This window comes from Anabas testudineus, chromosome 18 (assembly GCF_900324465.2).
Source record: "Anabas testudineus chromosome 18, fAnaTes1.2, whole genome shotgun sequence".
Lineage (NCBI taxonomy): Eukaryota > Metazoa > Chordata > Actinopteri > Anabantiformes > Anabantidae > Anabas > Anabas testudineus.
Window position 1 is genome coordinate 26,735,349 of NC_046627.1, and position 21,259 is coordinate 26,756,607.

The 21,259-nt window shown below is 41.3% G+C and overlaps 1 protein-coding gene across 3 annotated transcripts in view; it reads left to right on the forward strand.

Annotated features, from left to right (window-relative positions):
* fgf11a (fibroblast growth factor 11a) overlaps nucleotides 1-21,259 on the forward strand; it is a 76,090-nt gene that overhangs the window by 44,059 nt on the left and 10,772 nt on the right. For all 3 annotated transcript variants that reach the window (XM_026352383.1, XM_026352382.1, XM_026352381.1), the window contains one exon: nucleotides 9,251-9,354. In XM_026352383.1, coding sequence (XP_026208168.1) covers nucleotides 9,251-9,354 — 104 coding nt within the window. The remainder of the gene's footprint in view (nucleotides 1-9,250; nucleotides 9,355-21,259) is intronic.

A 21,259-nucleotide genomic window follows, 5' to 3' on the forward strand; every position in this document is an offset into this window, starting at 1 on the left:
ATGTGCTGGTGACCACAGCCACCTGCTGTATTCACAAAACAGAACAGCAAGAGGACATCAGATAAAGTGGTAATCAGTCACTACCAGAAAACCATATCAATCTGATACATACAGAAATTGCTACGTAAATCAGTTGCCACATCATCTGTCCCGTCCCAGCCTCACATATATATTTACATACAGTTTGGACTTTTAACTCTTAAGTATATTAAAATCACTTAATGGCAGCAAAGAATCCTCTGAGGATCTGAATTGGGACCTAAAGCGCTACCTATTAGTGAAACAACCTGTGGTCATCTTCTGCTGCTGACTCTCCAAATGCAAGCACATACACACACACACACACACACACACACACACACACACACACACCACCCTGGGAGGGATCATCACCTGGGTGATTACTGACCAAAAACATCATATCCCATGATTCTCTAGAGGCTCTAGACTCCCTCCAGCCTCCCAGAGAGATCAATATTGTATTATAGGATATCCCTGATGTGGCAACACAGCATTTTTTTTCTGTCAAAACACCAGTTCGGACGGAAAACATGAAGTTAGCACAATTTTTAGATTTACAAGCTCATGTACGGGGATTTTGACTTGTAGTTCCCTGTGTAAACTTTATATTTCAGCATTTTTTGAAGACGTCAGAACAGTAGTTAGATTACAGTATTTGTCCTTGAAGGAAAATTAAAAGTTTTTTATGTCACTTAGATATTACCAAACACATATCTGTAGAGTGTAAACTAACAATTGTGTTTTATAAAAACTTTTAATGTAGATTTGGACAAATAAAGCCTTAGGGAACTGGGAATAGCACCAGGGGTATGAATCCTCCAATAGCAGCCGTTTGGTGACGTTAGTCTCCAAAAAGCTCCTCAGAAGCAGATTAGACCTGCTCTCACCTTTTCCCTGTTATATAACAATGCAACACCTACACTGAGGTAAACATCACCGCTCACTGAACTTTAAACATCCTCATGTCCAACGTGAAATATTCATCACACAATGCCGCGGGGCACATCCGAAGGCGAGCAGGGCTCATTTTCCATGTGGAATTGTGTAACAGCACTCCTGATATGTCGGGGTATTAGACATCAGCCAGTGGAGGTCACCCTGCAAAGTGTTTGCGTTGGTCTGACTTACGGTTCATTTTATAACAACACTAATTCCATCAATCCTGAGATCTGGTTAACTGCCGTCCTGGGCTCTTTGTATTCTCAGGGGACACTGTGGTGTGTGTGTGTGTGTGTGTGTGTGTGTGTGTGTGTGTGTGTGTGTGTGTGTGTGTGTGTGGAGGGGCAATGACAAGCCTTGTGAAACTCATACAGTAAACTGCACACTTTTTGCAAGAGTCAGAATATTTATTCGTGCAGGAATCATTCCACTGAGTGATTGACATCATTGTACTGTAACTGAGTATCAATCAGCAGCACAGTCATTATCCGGCTGCACAGGATATTTAAAGGGTAAATATAGCTGCGTGAGCATGTGCGATACCTTTGTGGAGGCATTTGTGCATTTATAGAGAGCTTGTGTGTAGTGGGTTTACCTTCTGGAGTCTCCCTGGGTTGAAACTATGCATCACCAGTTTTCACCAAGTAATTGCAAATATAGATGGCAGACCAAACTCTTACTCTGGGATGATAGACTGTAACAGCACCTGCAATATTAACCCACTGTTAGTTCCTTTTGTGAGCTGATCCTGTCACCAGTTTTTCCCAAAGCTGACATAAAGTGCTCTCTTTTATTAACCAGCCATTATCCATTTACACTGAACTAGAAAAAGGTGGCATAAAGGGAATCATTGTTCATTTTACACAGCTAACATGACGTTCCCTGTGATGAGTACTGTTACACAGAAACACATTATATGTATTTTTACTACAAAGCCAAGATTTGCTGTGATTTCATTTCAAAGCAGCTTATTTGCTTTTCATACCTATAGAGGACATTTAGAGCCCCCAGGTTTCCTCCACCTTGATGTGAAGCTAGAGTCATTTTTTTAGGACTTCGTAAGCAAAGTATCAGCTGAAATATAGATCTTGATCTGAATAAAGGGAGATTTCATGTAGATGTAGGTGTATTAAAATAAGCTGATAAAGCAGGATGCCCCATATCCTTATCCCGTCAGTTTATGAGTTATTGGTGCTTTTGCGATCTCCCATATAAAACATTTGGGACCCCTGGTGGTCTTTGACCGTGGAAAAGTTTTTCCAGTTAGTAATTCAGTATTGAACTTTCATTATTAACAGGTCTTTATTTCCACTTTTTTTCTCATTACAGCGACACTTAATTATATATATATATATATATATATATATATATATATAATTTCTTTCTGAAATTATGCATAATTCAGAATGAACTGAGGGTTATATTTTCATAGCTTTGATTATCTTCAGATTGAAGTGACTAAAGTAATTTGCTGAGATATGAGAGTATTCTCAGCGAAAGTCACAGATCGTCTTTGCTTGAAGGTAAAACTGAACTCAACCATAACCAAAATTTCAGTAAGAATGGAGCTTGACAAGTGTTCGGAGGATCTTTGATTGACTTTTTGAAGGCTACATAAAGTTTCTGTAAGTGTCAAACTTCAGATTCTTATTCAAGAGAATAACTCACAGTGCATACAGTACCTGTCTCTGTCCATGTAATGTGATCTCTCATAAAGCACTGTGGTGCTTCTCAGACAGAGAATTCTGAGGCTTGCAACCTCCCCTAGTTTGCGTGCAATAATTATGCACCCCTCTGCAGCGCACACCAGGAAGACTCAAAAAAAAAAGAGAGAGGGAGAGAGAAAAGGCCAGATCAGCAGCAAACGGAATAAATCATTAATGGAACAGCAACAGCGCAATTCATATCTGAGGCTCTCTCTGTGATGGACTGGCTGCCTGGGTACTTGAATATCTGACGAACGTATCTTACAAATCACACGCTTTTTCTGGAAAATATTCTCCCAAACAAAGTTGACCTTTCAAAGACCTCTGACTCTTGGTTGTTTAGATTTCTCTTCATGCCCCTTTATACCTGCGACCTAGTGTGACTCAGTGGAATGACACTGAACCAGTGACCTTCAGGGGACAGAAAAAGAGCAAAAAGAAAAAGCCACCTCCCTTCCAGGGATACAGGGCCTCGCCTCGACCAGCTGCTTTCACCTCTTGGTTCTCCCGGACACAAATGTGTCAGAACAGCAGGACACTGAAGGGAAAAATTAGTGTAAGAACATAAGCTAGAAGGAGGTATGGAAGCCCTGAGGGGATGCAGCAGAACAAAAAAGTGACGAGTGTGGCTTTTGTCTGGCCTTGCAATACTTTTATCACTTTTTCTACTTATTCCCACAGGGCTACCACAAGCAGGCGATAGAGGAAGTTGTCACGACGCTGCAAGCGACTTGATATTAAAACAAAAAAAGGGACAAAGGGAAGGAAACAGACACTAAGAGGTTTAGAGAGAAGAAGAGGAAGAGAAAGGGCACCGTGGAACACGACAGGGAAAACTGAGCCAGCGAGACACGACGGGTTGGCAGAGGAAGAGAGGGGAAGTGAGAGGGAAATGTGAGGATTACAAAAGGAAAAGGGAAAGAGAGACAGAAAGAGAGAAGGGAGGGAGCGATGGGGAAGCAGGAGGAGCAGCTGGCACACAGCTGATGGCTCCTCAATCACTGTGTCTCCCCCCTCTGGTGGGAGGTCAGAGGAGCTGACACCCCCTCCTCCTGCCCTGCTTCTCTCTCCTTCCCTGTGTTTGGCTCCTTCAGGCTGTTATGTAATAAAGCTGGGAGAGGGATGAGGGGAGGACAGAAGAGAACAGTGAGGGAGCTGTTATCTGTTTATTGGGGAGGATGGTGTTGTTACATGACTACAGTGTTGTTTTTGTGCATTTTGACCACTTTGCCGTGATTTTTTTCCAACTAATCCCTTTAGGGTTTTAGCTTTTAAACTACCAATTCTGACCCTATTATGCTACTAGATGGAAATTTGTGGTATCCCATGGATATCACTGAGCACAGACACATTTCTTCACTTTCTGGAGCCTTCTACAATATTTCAGTCAATATGTATAATAATATATATTGATAATAAATGAAGGATGGCACTGAATACAAATATCCACAATGTATTTCTCACAAGAGGAACATTCAATCACCCATTTATTAATTAATTAATTATTTCAGGTTTCACATGAGAAACATATGTGCCTCATCATTTGCTCACCTATACATGGGTACTATTTACAACAATGTAATTATACAACAATGTTACACTTTTTACAGTTTGTTTTAATTGAGTCAGCTTTTATTTGATGGTATTTACACTAACATATATTATCCAACTTGGAACTTCTACCACCTCTATCAGGTGACCTAAATTTTAAGTGAGCAAAAGCATTGAAACATGTGACTGAGGTGTTTCTTGTCTTAAGGTTTGCTCTAAATAGCTACAAATAGATATAAATAGCTTTAAATGTACTACTCTTGAATTTAGCCTTGGGGTTTTTCTTGTGACAAACAATCTAAAGCCTTGCACCAACATTGGACATAGTCAATACAAGAAACTGGCATATCCTAAAAAAAGAAACAAAAGAAACCACTGGTGTACTGAGCAACATGCACAAAATGGGATGAAAAACGAATATAATAATCTGATTTGTGCATGAAAACAACTGATCAAACAGGGTTTCACCCACTTCAAATTAGTGAAAAACAAAAAGGAAGTAAACTAAATAACTCTTTGTCAAATAACTTTGATTTCATATCTCATAGTAAGAAATGTGTGTGAAAGTCCCAAACACGGGGGATAGTTGTACAGACATGACAGTAAGCTACAGCTAAGTGAGACATGTGACAGAACAAAGTTGTGGAGGATTCTGTCACACAGAAGATTAGTAATTGGACAGGAAGCAGATCTCAGAAGAGCTGAAGGAAGATTAAAAAATACATAACAGAAAACAGGGAGTGAATAAAATGTGACTGTCACTGAATTCGGTCTCTTTCTAAAGTTTGTTTCTTGGAGCAGAGGAAAGCCAAAAACCAAAAATGAGACAGGAATTCAGACAACTTGACAGAAAAAAATGAAGAGTTGCAGAGACAGAAACAAAAGCTATTGATTCTCAGCTTGTACATCAGAAAGACATAAGGAAAACTCTGACTCTAATTCACTGTAATTACTATCTCTAGTGTTAGAGGGAAATTTGACTTATCTCTCTCTATCTGCTCTGGAACAAGCCTGCTCTTTCTCTCTTTCTAATTAATAATAAATAAATAATTCTACTTTGCAGGGGGCAGAAGAAACAACTCAAAGACTTGAAAGGCAGAGGATGGAAACTTCTTTCTCTGTGACAGCTGAAAGGTGAAAAAAAATGTGCTCATCGAAAGCAGATGAAGAGTGAGGGTGCGAAGACGGGAGTGAGGAATACTAAGCGATGAGATGTGAGGATAGGGAAAATAAAGCAGAAGAGGCAGAGATGAGAAGACAGAGTGATGAAGAGACAGACAGAGAAGGCTGCTGGGTAAAATAGGACAAAGATGAATGGACGCACACTGGAAAAGTATTGGTTTCAGAGGACTGACAGAACGACAGCGGCCAATGGGGGAATTGAAAGGGAACAAATAAGGAAGAAAAATAGAGAGATGTATGGAAAAACACTGCGAGATAAGAAAAAGGTTGTTAATTCATGACAAGTTGGGGTGAAAAAGACAAAAAACACCAGGGAGAGAGAAGAAGAGAAGAGAGATTGGCTGAAAGGAAGACAGATAAAACCACAGAGATATCGGTTACGGAGCGGAAGGCCTGTGGGAAGAGGAAGAAGTTAAATAACGGGAGAGTGAGGGTAGTTGTCTTTTCACCAGAGTCATCGACCACCAGGGAAATCAGCCATGAAGCTCAGCTACAAGTCATTTAATCCACTATTGAGTCTCTAAAGCTCATTTTTTCCAACACAAATGACAGTGTGTTGATGAAGAGAGCCTCTTTCCGTTGTTGCCAGTGAAAAATCAACGTGTTTACTACAACTTTATTATTTCCATTTTTGTTTGACAGGAACAGTATATTTTTTACCTGAAGTTTTACCAGAGAACACCTTGACACTCCACAATGCTTTAGAGAAAAAGATGTGGACTGGTCAAACTAAGGCTGAACTGTTTACTGCAGTATGCATGGTGTAAAAAAGGTACCAACATGAAAACACCCCAGCAGTGGAGTTTAGTGGAGGGATCATCATGATTTGAGGCCGCTTTGCTGCTGTTGTTGCTAATGTCATGGTGGCTGTCTGATGTTCACAGATTTTGTTGATTTGTGGGACTTTAATCATGCCGTTATGTCATTAATCATGCATGTGATGTTAACCTAGCAGAATTCTGGGCAGGCTTTGGGACTGTAATGCGTTAACTAGGGTGTAATGGTTCTTAAACTTGACCAAAATCAAGTCAGAAAACTGTTCTGTGTGGGGATGCTGCCATAAAGATGCATTAGACATACTCTCACATCTCAGTTCTCTTACCGCGGCCAGACACACGCTCACAAAAAAACAGAATAAAGAAAGGCCGATGTCTGTCCACAAGTTAAACTCTGTGTGATGTCTCACAGATGACTGTAATCCTCTTCTCATTCCAGTAGAGACCAACTAGGCTGCATAATACACCACTGCAGAGCAGCAGCACGGTGTCGGCATGCAGATGCCCTCTGCACAGCTTAACTTTGTGTCCTGCCACTGCTTCCCCCTCATCTCCCTCATTTTCATCCCCACTTTCTCCTTGTTTATTTATTGTCTAGAGGATTTCACGCCTCAAATTGACTTGTGGGATTGATTTGGCAACACCCTTGTTCCTCCACATCATTTCCCTCCCCTCCTCTCCTTTCCCCATCCTCTGTCTCTCCCTAAGAACACTTTTGATTAATGTAGTGGCCTCCTCTGTGAGTTGCAGAGAGAAAAGCAAGTCAAATGGAAGGACGAAGCGAGGAAGGGAAAGGGAGGGTGAGTGAAAACTAAGGAGAGACGGGATGCTTCTAATAACCACATAGAAAGTTACGTGATAAATGTGACAAAAGCAAAATTTGATCGATAATGAAATAGCAACCCTTCTTAGGAGGCAAAATAGTAATATGACATAAAAACAGAGACAGAGAGAAACAAAAGGGGAGAGGGTGTGAAAAGTAGGATGTAAATGAGTGTATTCTAAGTCCTGTTAATGCTCCTGTTAGTTGGAGCCTGTACCAGTGAAATTATTACAAATTTCAGAACAGTGGAGCAATGAATGTAGATTTGCATATAGACTGTAGGGACATATTAAATATTTGAGCAAAATTGTTTGTATTATCTTTGGAAGCCTTACAAGTTAATAGCAGCCCACAAATCACATACACTATCCCAGAGATTGGGTATTTCCCCTCTTGTTGTTTCATTTTTCTTAGTGATAAAAAAGCTGATGCAGCAAAAGTAACTGAGGTTGGTCTCTAAATCCAGCCTACACTCTGATATAGAGAATCATTTTCCACACCGTAATGAAGAAATGTTTTAACAGAGTAAAAAGCAAGAGAGTGAGAAGTGGGAGCACCAGGGAACGAGAGTGGCAGGAAGGAGGAGGTTGATGTGTGCACGAGTGCGTTTTTGTGTGTGTGTGTGTGTCTGGGTCTTTTTCTATTTGTCATCTCAGCCGTGGTGTTTGGTGACACCTTGTTCATTTGCAAAACCGACTGTTTGAGATGCAGGGATCGATCGAGCAAATAGAAGCCGGTTCCTGAAGCTAGAAAGAGAGAAGTACTGACAGAGGGTGAAACATGTGGCCTGCCGTCATCACACAACATTTGCACTTTGGACACGTGTCTCTACCTGTATTGCCTTTTGCTTCAGTTTGGTGAATAATTGTGGTACTGTGGAAATAGTGGAAATGTTGAGAAGAAAAAGGAGGACCAAAAAAAATCTGCATTAATTAAACGGAAAAACAATCTTTCTTGAAGCTTAAATTATTCCTAACTCAAAAACAATCTGTCAAAAACTACCCCCCCCCCCTCCCCATTGCAAGTATTGACTTTCCATCTCCATCTGATAACTTAACTTCCATCCATTATGGTGGCAGCACGTCTGAATTGAAATTGATTTGTCTAATAGCAGCTAATGAAAGTGAGCTTCATGAAACTAAAACATGTTCTTGAGATTTAAGTTTTCTCTTGTGTTAGAAATCAATCAATCTGACAACCACTTATAATTTATGAATGAGAGAAATGACTCAGATATTCTACACCACTACTGCAGCTGCATCACAGCGATACTTCTTACAAGGTCCTGGTAAATATGACTGAAGCAGGGTAAACCCTAAATCACTATGACAAGGTGCAAAAACAACAGGTTCAACAAGACATGGCACTAGATACGGGATACATCTTGTTAAGTTAATCTGTTTTGGTTGTCATTGTCATCTCTGATCCAGCGTGATCTGGGGATGCATTTGGCCATCATGACAGTTTGCCCAAAAATCAGCTGGGAGCCACAGGCTATGTTGTCAGTATCACTCATGTAATCATGCCACATTTTAGTAGCTACACTTTTGCATGATACCACACTAAGCACACACCCAAAAGGAGAATATGCACACAAGTATCGCACATACTACACAGACAAGTTCAGAAAGTCAGACGCAGTATTTACACCTGCATTGACCACAGTCAGCCTACTTGTGTTTACGAGTCTGAACACGCACTCACACATGTACAAGTACTACACACCGTGAGTGCTGCCCCAGTGGCCAGGTTTGGAGTTCGTTTATATGGAGAGCTATGCACATAAGAAATCCAAGGTTCCACAGGAGGGGATTCAACAAACTGCATTACAAAGTCCTGTTTACTGTCAGGATGGAGGAAATGGAAATGGAATTCAAAGCAGGCTCAGGAGATGTTACTTTCTAATGTACTGTATTCTTAAATACCCTCTGCTAAGCTGTGCTCGCCCTATCTCTCTCTGTCCAGCAGGGGAATTCTCTGCTCTGTCACTCCCGGGTTTCTCTGACCTGCGGTGTACCTGCAGCCAGACTTTATTTCTCCTATATCACCCTCACCTAACCTCTCCTTCCTTCATGCTGTCTCTTTTTCACACACTTCCCTTTTCCCCTATTGACTGATATACTGTACAACAGGGAGGAGGAAATAGGAGACAGCTGCAAAGCAATTGTTTTTTTATGCTACAAGGAAGCACAGCGAGCATTTAAAAGAAGGAATGATTGCTCTAACATGACCCTTTGTCTTATTTTTTGCAGTGCAGTTCAACTTGATTCCTGTGGGGCTCAGAATAGTTGCCATCCAGAGCACCAAGACAGGGCTGTACGTCGCCATGAACAGCGAGGGCTACCTCTACACTTCGGTACAGTCTGCACACACAGTATAGTAATGCTGTTAAAGATCCAACTTGTGATGGAATCCTCGTTGAAATGTTGCCGCACCATCTTATATTAGAAATACATTAACATCTGTATCCTAAATAACCCCTCACCATTGGCTCCTGCAGCCACAGAGGGTTATATAATATTTCAAACAGCCCAAGAATGATGATAGATTTGCTCTGAAATTCCCAGAGCTTAATCTTGTAAAATGTAAATCAAGCAGAAGCAAAGTACTCTATGAAAATAGAAACATTTGCACAGGCTCCATTTTGCATGCATGTTATAGCCATTATCAACCAACACAATACAAACTTGGCAAATTCATTGATGTATAAATAGTGGATTATCATCAGAGTCCTAATTCACAATTCATGTGCAATGTTCACCATGTGTGTGGGCATATTACACTGTAAGTGATATAGAAGAAGATTTGCAGGGTGATATGTGAGACAGGGTCTCTTTACACCAAGCTGGTTTCCTTTCACTCACACTGACAGTGATGAACAACAGACTGCAAAGACTGCCTGCGTCTGTGCGTGAAACAACATCCTACTCTTGGTCACAGCACCACTTGTAAAGTATATCTTGTGAAACAACTCATAGGGTGCTTTCTTGAGAGTTGTTCCTCACTGATGTGCAGAGAGAAGTGGCAGAGCTGATCCACAGATTTGAGAGGTAGATGGAGGAACAGATGAAGAGTCAGAGGAATGGATCAGAGTGCACTCTATCAGGATGCAGCGAAAGCTCTTTTTTCCAGCCCTTCTTCCTCTTGGCACACAGGCAAAGTGTGTGAGATCTTGTTTGAAGTGCATCGGTGCGCTCACTTCAGAGTCAATCTTACGCTGCCTGCATGCATACCGGCACAGCCGAAGAGGGGAGAGACAGGCTTCCTAACAGCTGGAACAATGGAAAAACAGTGCTGTCTGTGTTTGCATCTATTGCTCACCAAAGACAAGTATTGGCAGTGGTTTAATAATTTATGCAATTTAGCTGGAAAACTTCAGGGTGACTGCTTGGCTCAAGGATGAAAAATCGGAATAATGCTCAGGGTGGATAATGAATGTAGCTCAACTTTAAGTGCAACTTCCTGAGTTGTCAAAGCTTAGCCTCAATTTATATCTTAACCTCTAACCCTATTGTGGCCCCACGTTGTAAAAAAAAAAAAAAAAAAGAAACACTTTTTCCCTAATGAGGCCCAGAAAATGGTCCTAGCACATAAGTTTTTCAGGCCTTGAGACCCCCCTAGACATTAAAAACCTTGCATGCGCGTACACACACGTACAGTAGATGGGGTGGTTATATTTACCCAGGCATTCTCCTGACAGAAGAAAGGTGACCCATTTTCACTAAGGGAAAGAACCACAGGGAAAGAGAGGAGGGAAGAAGAAATAAGCACATAAGAAAATCCCTCAGAGATGTAAAAAGACGGAGGATGAAGGAGAGGAGGATTTTTTTTTTTCACCTCAAACTACCTGTTCAGCCATTGTTCTGTGCAAATGTGGGCACTGGAGGGAAAAGACAGAGGAGAAGATGGGGAACAGAAATAGAGGATGAAGGCATGCTTGGAGCTTGTTGCCCTCAGGTTCTGGAGAGAGGCATTGTGCTGCCTTAACTCGCTGTTATGCAACGCTCTGCACGTGCAGGGGGGACAGGGGCCCTGCATCATCCCCTGAAGTGTAAAGCAAATGTTTAGCAAGAAATAACCTCATTGTAAAATTATATGAAGATTACGTTACATTACAGAAAGAATGTTCTGTATGAGCCATGAGCCACCTTTAGGTCATGATAAACTGGTTTCTGTAGTAATACTGCACTGTGGGACCATAGGATGAGGGGAAATACTGTTGTTTAATTTCTTATGTGTGCTTTCTTAGAGATTTATAATAAGGGAGATTTGGGGATAAAGGCTGGTTAGGTTAGTTGCTGGTTAGTTTAGTTTGCATTGCTGAAAGAAAAAAGAAAACAGCAGTTAAAGGTGATATAATCTGGTTTATTAAATTGGATGCAAGGCTACAAATTACAGCTTTAAAGCTGCTACTATCAATATTCTTATGTCAGCATTTGATCAGTTTATTACCATTATGTGAAAGGGTTCTCTGTTGAAAATTGTATTACCTACTCTGCAGTTCACTTCATCTCTATGAAGTGTTTTAGTGCCTTTTAGCTTATTGTTTTGGTTTTACAGCCCTACTTCATTTTTACTTTTTGATATCACACATTGTGAGGTTAAACTGTTTTTAAATATACTTGATGTGGAAGCCTAAACATAACCAAAGGAATTGTATTTACGCTATAGCTGATATGAGGGTAAAGAATAAAAAGAGGGATATTACTGGTGGATGATTAGCAAATACTTCAATTCTGACAAATAGGCCTACATGAATCAACCATGTTTGTGAGACATAGATAAAAAAATGTAAAATAAAGTTTCCCACTAAATGTATTTGCCCTTACAGACAGTTCTTCTTTAACTCCATGATTTACTTTCGACTTACTTTTTAACCAGTGTGACTACTGTAGGTGTTTCCCTTTCCTCTTCCGTGGTAATGACAAAGGCTCACCTTGGTTACAGCAGTGTTCCAGTGTCTCCTCAGCATTAATCTTTCCTGTGCCTCTGTGGCAGATGTGCTCCGCTCAGCAACCACACACACACACACACACACACACACACACACACACACACACACACACACACACACACACTAGCAGATAATTACAACACTTAAAGCATTTGAAAATGAAGAACCTCCTTCCAGCTGTACATTTGCCAGTAATGGCTCAGAGAAAACAGAAAAGTCGTTTTTCCAGCTTTCTTAGCTCTATATATATTTTGTTTAATCAGTGGCATCATTCCCATTTAATTCTTATTTGCTGTAATTTTCTTTTTGGACTATTTTCAACAGTTTCTGTTTGTTCTATTGTCATTGTATATTCTCTTCTCCTTTAGTGCCACAAAATATTTTCTAAATTAAGATATTTAAAGTTAAATTTGATCACCTACAGTAATATAATTTATGGTGACACATCTTTAAATATCCATATATGTGTTTAGTATGTAAGTTTACATAGTTAAGTAAACAGACTTAATCTTGTAATATACAGTATAAGAATTAATCTAGTTATCAAAGTAAAAGCAATTCTTGTTCAAGGTCAATGAAAGAAATTCCCTTTTTCCTGTCTCTGCCACTGGAAGGTCAGAGGTCAGGGGTGTGTAGAGAGCAGCACTCCTGGAGCTTCTAAAGATTTAGTTTCATGCTCAATGACATAACAAGGTTTCGGACCAGTGTCCAGGGAAATGTACAGTGTATATTTTATTGTAATAATAACAATGACATACTTTATTGACCCCCTTGGGGAAATAGCTTTTTAGACAGCTGCAGTAGACGGCGGTGCTTGAACCACTAATTCTAACCCTTGGAATTAATAACTCCTTGACCCCACTTGGCAGCAGTAACCTTAACCAAGCGCTACCTGTAGCTGTGGATCAGGCCTGCACATTGTCCAGGAGGAATTTTAGCTCATTCTTCCTCCAGAACTTATTTAGATCTGTCCCCAAATAATTGCAGAAAACCAGGGAATTCCAAAAGGTTCACCCACTTTTTTTGCCACTGTATTTAAGGATTACCTAAGAAACATTGTGCCAGCCTGAAATTTCATTTTGTTTAAAGTGAGGCTTTTGCTGAAAGCAGATACATAGAGAAGAAAAAGAAAAACTCCTCTGTTGTGTATTTATATAACAAACGTGACACAGTATTAAAAGCCAGGGTTCCTCAAACTCAGAATAAAAATCTAGTAGCGCAGTTTGATTGACAGGGCGGGCTGGATCTTAACACTAGTAACAACAAACTCCACAAATAATTGTTGTCGTTGTCTTGAGAGGACATGAGAAGAAAAAAGAGAAAGGGAGAGGAGGATGCTGGGAGGGAAAGAAGGATGAATCACAGCGAACAGAACGTCTCCGCTGGGAGCAACAACCATCGCTTTACTCATTTTTCTTACCCCTCCTTTCTCCATGTCCCCTTTATCCCCCCGTCTCACTTTTACTCGGCTGTCAGTCTGGCCATTTTCGTCTGTTGACCTTTCTTGTGGTTTGTCTTTTTCTCTCTCCTCCACCATACTGTCCTACTCACTTGCTTTGTGTCACCCCATGAACCTCTTTGATACAGCATATATATCCCCGTCTTGATGTGTCCCTTCTCTGCTGTCCTTGTTTTAGCTCTCCCTTTGTCCTCTGCCCCCTCGTCCTCATGCCTTTTCACCGTCAACTGTCACTTCTGACATTTATACTATTTATGCATTTACACAATGTATGTTCAGGAAGATCTGATTGACTTTAATTCTGTTTCTGTTCTACAACCATTTCTTAATCTAATATGAACTGACAGCAGAGGTGACAAAAGTACACACACTCTTTACTTAACTGTAGTACAAATGAATACTCATTGATTCCCATACTCTCCTTACTGTTCCATCTACTAAATGACCTACATATTTACACATTTCACTTTTCTGCAGTGTGTTTATAATAATAATCAGCAATAACTAAAGCCTGACTTTGTGATGATAGCATACACAAGCAGAAACATTTTCACACAAGAGCCAGAAAGACCAGCTGTATGAAGAAAGAGGCCAGATGGGCTGTGTGGATTCATCTGTCTTTACACATCCCCAACAATACACACCTCTTCTTCATCATTCCCCTGTCGGCCTCACTTCTACAGCGCCCTATTTCATCAGTTTACTGTTCATTTGTCTTTATTTTCACTTGCTGTCTCTCTCTGTGTTAGGTCTACTCCCTGGCATCATACATATCGGGAAAGCACGTGAGAAAGCATTTGTATCCATTCTGTGAGCTAGAATAAATGCTTTTCGGTGGTTTTGATATGAGTACAGGAGCAAGGAGCAGGTCTGTGCAGGTCTGTGCTGTGGCTGTGCAGTGCTCCTGTAGCACTGGGGCATTTGGGAGTAGCTCAGCAGAGGTTAATGGTGGGGGGAAACTCCTTGTCATGGCTCCATTGTCGGAGGCTCTGGGACACACTTACCTGTGGGCACCTCCTGTAAATTGCTTTCTGATAAAAATAGGGCTCAGCCGTGTACCTGGCCCACTTTATTAGCCGTGTGCCTCCCGGGTGGAGTGATGGCAGTGGAGAGGGAGAGGGAAGGGATGTGTGGATGGCCGGGTTGTGTGTGGGTGGGATTGGCGGGGTGTTTTGAGATGTAGTCGAAGGCACACACACAAAACAAACCTGTACACACACACACACACACACACACACACACCTCTGTGCAATTTATCCACCCTCCACATCCCTACAAACACACATGTGCAGTCAGGTATAAACAATCTGACAGAGGCAGGCAGACATAATTGGGCCGGACTCCGATACCCAGGACTAGCTCTGGCCAAACTCTCTGCAGTTAACAGGGGAAAGTTGGGCAAAGTAAAACTTTACTCTACCACATGACATTGTGGATCTATGCTCAGAGGATAAACGAACACTGCTCCAGTTGCAACCTAATCCTAAGAAATACTGGTGAGCAAGAGAAGCCGAAGAAAACCGATTTTCACATGCAGTTTCAGGAGAACAGACGCAATATGCAGTACGTGTAATGTACAGTAAACTGAGAGGACTGTGGAAGCCGTGCATATTTACTGTTCTGAATGCTTTAAAGTGACACCAGTGCTGCTTACATCAGAACTCGAGAAGTCTGAGGCCACAGCACTCTATGTTACATGATGCTTGGATGCTCCTTCCTGTTCTCCCTGAATTGCATGAATGTTATTTATTGTTTCTGATCTATGTGCAAAAGTCTGGCCACAACAGGAACAGCAATAGAACAGCAAAAAGGTGCCGTAGAATCACTGGATTTCAATTGAATCACTGCAAGTAGTGGTTTCTTTATGGAGATTTGTTGCATCAACTTCAACTTTAGTGGCATTTGAGAGGCGAACGTTCAGGTACCATTCAACATGAGTCCAAGATGAAAGAAGCTATCATATCTTTTGCTGTTGTTGTTGTTGCACCATCCATTTCCATTTGAATCTCATTTGTCAGAAAAAGAAATGATCCCTCAGAAGAAGAAAAGGTTTGAGACGTGACTTGACGCTAAAGGTGATGATGTCATGTCCGGCTCTGTTGCAGCACCATCTGTGACTCACGAGTGTCACAGTGTAGCCTCAATTAGCCCTTTTACAGTGGTTTTCATTACCAGAAGCATGCTCCAAGAATCTACTTAAATTGTATAGCTTTGATGAAAATGCAGTTTTACTTTGAGCCTTACCTTACCTTACCTTACCTATGACCTGTCTGCTTTCCTCAACTTTATCTCTTCATTGCCTGTTTTGTTATTAATTTCCCAATAGCCTTTTGCTCCTACCAGTTCCCCCATACCTCTGCCTTGCTTGTTGTTCAGCCTTCCTCCCAGGCTTGTTCCCTCCCCTCCCTGCCTGTTTGTGCTTTTCTCTAAGCTCTGCAATGGGGACTCCTTTGGTAATGCACAGAGGCACTGGGCACTAAATAGGGAACACCTCTGCTCACATCACCAACCCAGGAGTTGGGGGTGGAGGGGTAGGCAGGTATAGGAAAAAGGGAGATATGAGGCAGAGATGAGAAAAGCAGGGCAGGAGAATGGGTAAAAAAGATATAGGGCAACTTTATGCAACTAAAATGCCGCAGCTACATCCAGAGCCAAACAATAGGCCTGCTGCATGTTGACAAGAGTTATATCTGTGAGCTGAGAAGGTAGAGCCCCATTGTGCATTCTGGTCAGTACTAACTATCCATAAACTCTCTGACACAGGGTCATGCACACACAACAAGACAGGAATATGTACAGGTGTAGCTACAGATAAAATTAATATGGTGATTTATAGGATATCAAACTAAAACAAACATTTGTGTATGTCTTTTACTGTTAACGACCCTCTATGAGTGGACTTCTTTAACTTCTTTGAGTTTCATGCTTTGTCATTCTGCTGCCACGTCCTACAAAACCAGTAAATTGGGATGGATGGTCTTTGGTGATATAGAGAGTTACCACATCCATCATAGCAGTGTGTTCTGTAACAGCGAACAGTTCCTTTCTCTGTGGACACTGTGAGAGAGTGTGGGGATAGTTCCTTCAATACATGTGGTTCTCGGCTTTTTTGCGGAGTACCTGTGAAGAATCCAGGTCACGTTTATCCCAAAAAGCATGCTTGCTTTAAGTTCATGAAGACGTTTCACCTTCCATCCTGAAGGCTTTATCTGCAGTGATTGGGAAACAACACAACAAAAACAAAAATCTAAAAGTCTTTGTCAGGCACTTCAGCTGCTGGAAACAGCAGAACCATATTAGCACTAAGACACTAACACAGGACGGAAAAACTGAGTACATAGCATAGTCCCATAGCTGCTCTCAGCAGTTGGATGGAAACCTTGAAGAGCTCACAGTCGCCGACACTGTGATCTGATTTTCTTGCGAGTTCTTGAACCAGAGTGGCTAAGAGATTATGCTGGATGAACATTTTGGTATATTTAACAAATCAAAGGATTAATAACAATGGTTAATGGTTAATATTAACATTATCATCTTCCTTCAACTTATATCTTTCTCCGTTTGTTGGTGCATGACTGCTACCATTATCTATTGGCCGGAAACATGATTGTATACACATTTAAAAGCACTAATGTATGACCTTAGAGACCGAGATGCCTGCTAACACACACACTCACTCCTCTTCTTCCCATCAGCTCCTGTCCTCTGACCGCCCTCACCCGCCCATCGAATCAGAAAACGCTTGTCTCGTTTTATTTCTTTGAGTCAGCAGTCTTGTTTTCTTTCCTCTGCTTTCCTTCCTTTTTTAATGCTCTCTTTCTCTGTGTTTCTCTTCCTCTTTCACACTCCGAATGACCCCCAACTCGCACACACACACACACACACACACACACACACACACACACACACACACACACACACACACTCACACACACCACCTTCTTTCTCTAATTTGGCAGCAAAAGTGTGCAGACACACGTTGCCTTGAGAAGGACGGAGATGGGAAGAAATATAAAGGAGTATAGGGCTGGTTCCCTTTGGAAAATCCCCAAATGCACAGCAAGGATCTGGCAGCCAAGGTGAGAAGCAGAGGACATCCCTCCCTCCTGCTCTGCTTCTCCCCCCTCCTGCACCCTCTCCAGCTGTGCTCATTACACTGTGTATGTGTGTGTGTCTGTGCTTTCATCTCCACTCATTGTTTATTAGTGCAGTCACAATTCATGAAAATGTGCGTTTAAATATTTGTTTTAGGATTTTGACTTACTTGTTTGTACATTTCTTACACACGTGGGCACCTTTTGGCAGGCGAGGAGTGGCTGTGTTATCTGGATGCTGGGAGCCCATCAGCCCTGGTCGAGCTCCAGCACTCTTCAGGGCGTCCCTGTAAATGCCAGAATGTTGGCACAGCCGAGGACCCCTCTCCACCTGAAGTACTAAAACTTCTTTCTCCTCTCTGTCGGTCAGTAACTCACAGACACCCGCGAGAGCTCACAAGAGCGGCGAGAGACCAAAAGGGGAGAATCGGACAGAGAAAGACACAGAAAAAAACCTGTAAAAGCCAGCTGTTAGGTCACTGTGAAGTGTTGATTAATGGAGAGCTGGGAGAACTGTCTTATCATTCAAAAGTCACTGTGCCCTGGGGAGAAATGCGTCCTCTTCTGACTCTAAATTGGTCGTGCTGTCTCACTTTTTTAACCAGATACTGAATGTAAGTAACAAAACACTGTGAACAAACTATTTTGACATACAGTAGCAGTCTGACAGAACAGTCAGTTACTTAACAGTCATGTTAAAGTCAATATGTAGCTGTTCAAGATCTGCTGGGGAAGTAAAGCACGAGCTAATAATAATAAATTACAACCACCCAGCTACTTCAAACTGCAAGACACTGAACAACAGCAAAGCTACCCTTGTGAGAGATCTGCTTTGGGTAGTTAGAGAGAGTAAGTTAGAGAAAGTAGCTCCAACAATTTTTTAAAGAATGGTCTAAATGAAAATTTAGATATGAAATTCAAAACAATATATGAAACAATAACAACAAAACAAACAAACAAACAAAAAGCAGGCCACATGCCAGCAGAAAAATACCATTCAGTTGTGTTTATGATGTTCACTTGTTCACAGGTCACACATTAAAATATTCACAATACATTCATCTAAAAATGTTAATACATTTATAATCAAGCATTTAATACCACAGGTTGACTCAGTTAACCAGGGAACTCACTGTGACAAACTCACACAGTATTAGCACCCCCCCGGTCATCCTGAGCATTTTAGGGTCTTTGTGATCTGTTTTTATTTTAAGGCCCATCTTTTTCATTGTTTTGCTTTCACTGTTTTAGCTGCTAAACCTGCTTTATTATTATTTATCATTATTATCCACATGTCACATGACTCCAAATAATTATTTCTCCGCATCTGCTGGATGTAAGCTAACAAGTGGCCAAATCAACTTGATTAAAGGTTGGAGTTAACAGATAGCTTTTGACCTTGAAAGCAACTTTTACAACAGTAGTCATGTGCCAGTGTTTCCTTTGCCCTGACGTATTTTTTCTCCAGAGTTCAATTAGCACACAACTCCCCTAGGTGAAAACAAGAGTCAAAATTGAACACACTAATCAGGTCCTTCAGTAGATAAATAAAAGGGCCTGAATCAGTTCATTAAGTTTTAGAACAATGGATCAATGGAGAAACATAGGAATAGGTCGAGCAGGAGGGAGAGGAAGAGGACGTGGTGGAGGACGAGGGAGAGGCTGAGTTGAAGGATAAGGTGGAGGACGAGGGAGAGGACGAGTTAAAGGATGAGGTGGAGGACGAAAACAAGGAAGGACAAGGGCCAGGAGACCATGTCCTTGTCCATGGTATGACCATGAGGGAGTCTGGGCCAAATTCAGTCACGTTACCATCGCCTCCATCGTCAGAACCTTCAGGGAGGAACAGGTAGAAGTAACTTTTGAGTGCACGTACACTGTTGCACTATAGTTTCAGTATGTTTCCATTTTTTTCTGTAGAAAGAATGTGTGACAGACACAGTAAGAAGTGCGTCTATTTTTGTAGGACACAGAGACGACCACCTGGTGGAGGCACGCTCAGGCTTTTGACGGAAGGGCAAGAGAGGGAGCTTTGTAAACACGGTCATAGCCAATAATGTAATTCACCTGCCAGAGATTGAAAGGAGAGTGATTGTGGATAATCATCACTTTCAAGGTATAAATGACATCAGCCTGTCCACAATTGATCGCGTCCTCCGAAAGCACCAGTTTCGGATAAAACAGGTGTACCACGTCCCTTTCAAACGAAACTCTGATAGAGTGAAAGACCAATGAGTGGAATGTGTTCAGATATGCCAGCCGGTTTTAAAGTTGAACTGTGCTTCAGGTTAGAGATTTACTCTACTGTCTTTCATGTGTTTTGCAGAGAATCTTTGAGATTGAAGGCCGGCCTGTTCCCCATGAAATTATATTTGTGGATGAGGCTGGTTTCAACCCAACCAAAAGAAAGAGAAGGGGGAAGAACTTAATTGGCCACTGGGCTATTTTAAATGTCCCTAGTCAGTGCAGAGGGAGTGACACTATGTTTGCAGCCAGACCACAGGAAACCAGCACAGCCAGAGCAGCTTAACTACGTTTTTGTTTGGGGTAAAGTCAGCTTCCATTGTGCTGCTCTGGTCCGTGACTGGTTCACTATTAACCCGAGGTTTTTAAACATCTTTCTGCCTACATTCTCTCCCAATCTCAACCCAATCACTCAACAATAGAGCAGTTTTTTCAGCATGGCGGTGGAAAGCGTATGACCAACAACCTTATATCTGCCAGTTTGTCCACCTAGCAGTACAAATGAAACGTTGAGTGTTGAGTTTTGTTCCCTAAATGCTGAGTTATGTTTTAGACACAGAATTTGAATAAGCAGCGCTAATGACAGCGCTACAGGAAGTGCCAGCGGGGCTAAACAGTAACAGTAATGCTTAAATTAAAGAATGATAATTATTCAAGTCTTTAGACAATTATTTTGCAAGCTCCTGCGATGCATCCTCAGCTGTTTGTCCTCAATTAAAATTGTTTTTCTGCTCATTTGCTCTGATAATAATCAGCTTTGCTGGTAAATAGACCTTTGTACGACTAACCTTGCTCTGTGTGCTTTTAATGCTGATTCTTATCCTTTGGATATGAATTGCATCTGCAGGTAAATATTTTATTATTCATTATGCAAGTACAAAAATGTACCCCTTTGCTTCTCTGTCCTCAGCTAGACTCCTGTATTCTCATACCTTCATGTTCTGATTAAAACTTTAGCTCAGAGCTTCTTTTTTGTAACACACTATAATTCTCATACTCTAGTTGTAGCACAGCATCAGCTACCAGCTAATATTCAGCTATTATAGAAAACACTTTATTTATAATCCTATCATACACAACATGTCTTCTCGGGGCTATTAAATGGCACAGTCTGTGCTTGCAATAACTTCTTTACTGAAGAAAGAAAATATCTCTCAATTCATGATCAATCCATTATATTTTTATAACCTGAGCCGTCCCTTTAAACTTTTTTCCCTGCCGGATATTTTTATGACCGTTTTAGTTTTATTGGATTGTGAAGTGAAACGACAGAAAGGGAGATGTGTTCTGACACACAGGCAGGACTGATGTGGAGTTTTGAAGCAGACTTGACCCTTTGACCATTGCTATGACATGACACCCGTCCCCATGCATCATGCAACACAGAACTAGACATCTTGATTATCTAGACATTACCCAGAAGAGCTGTGTGTGAAAACACAAATATTCAAACCAATATCTTCGAGTATTTTCAGTAGGTGAGGACACTTCACAACTCAGCTGCTTTGGT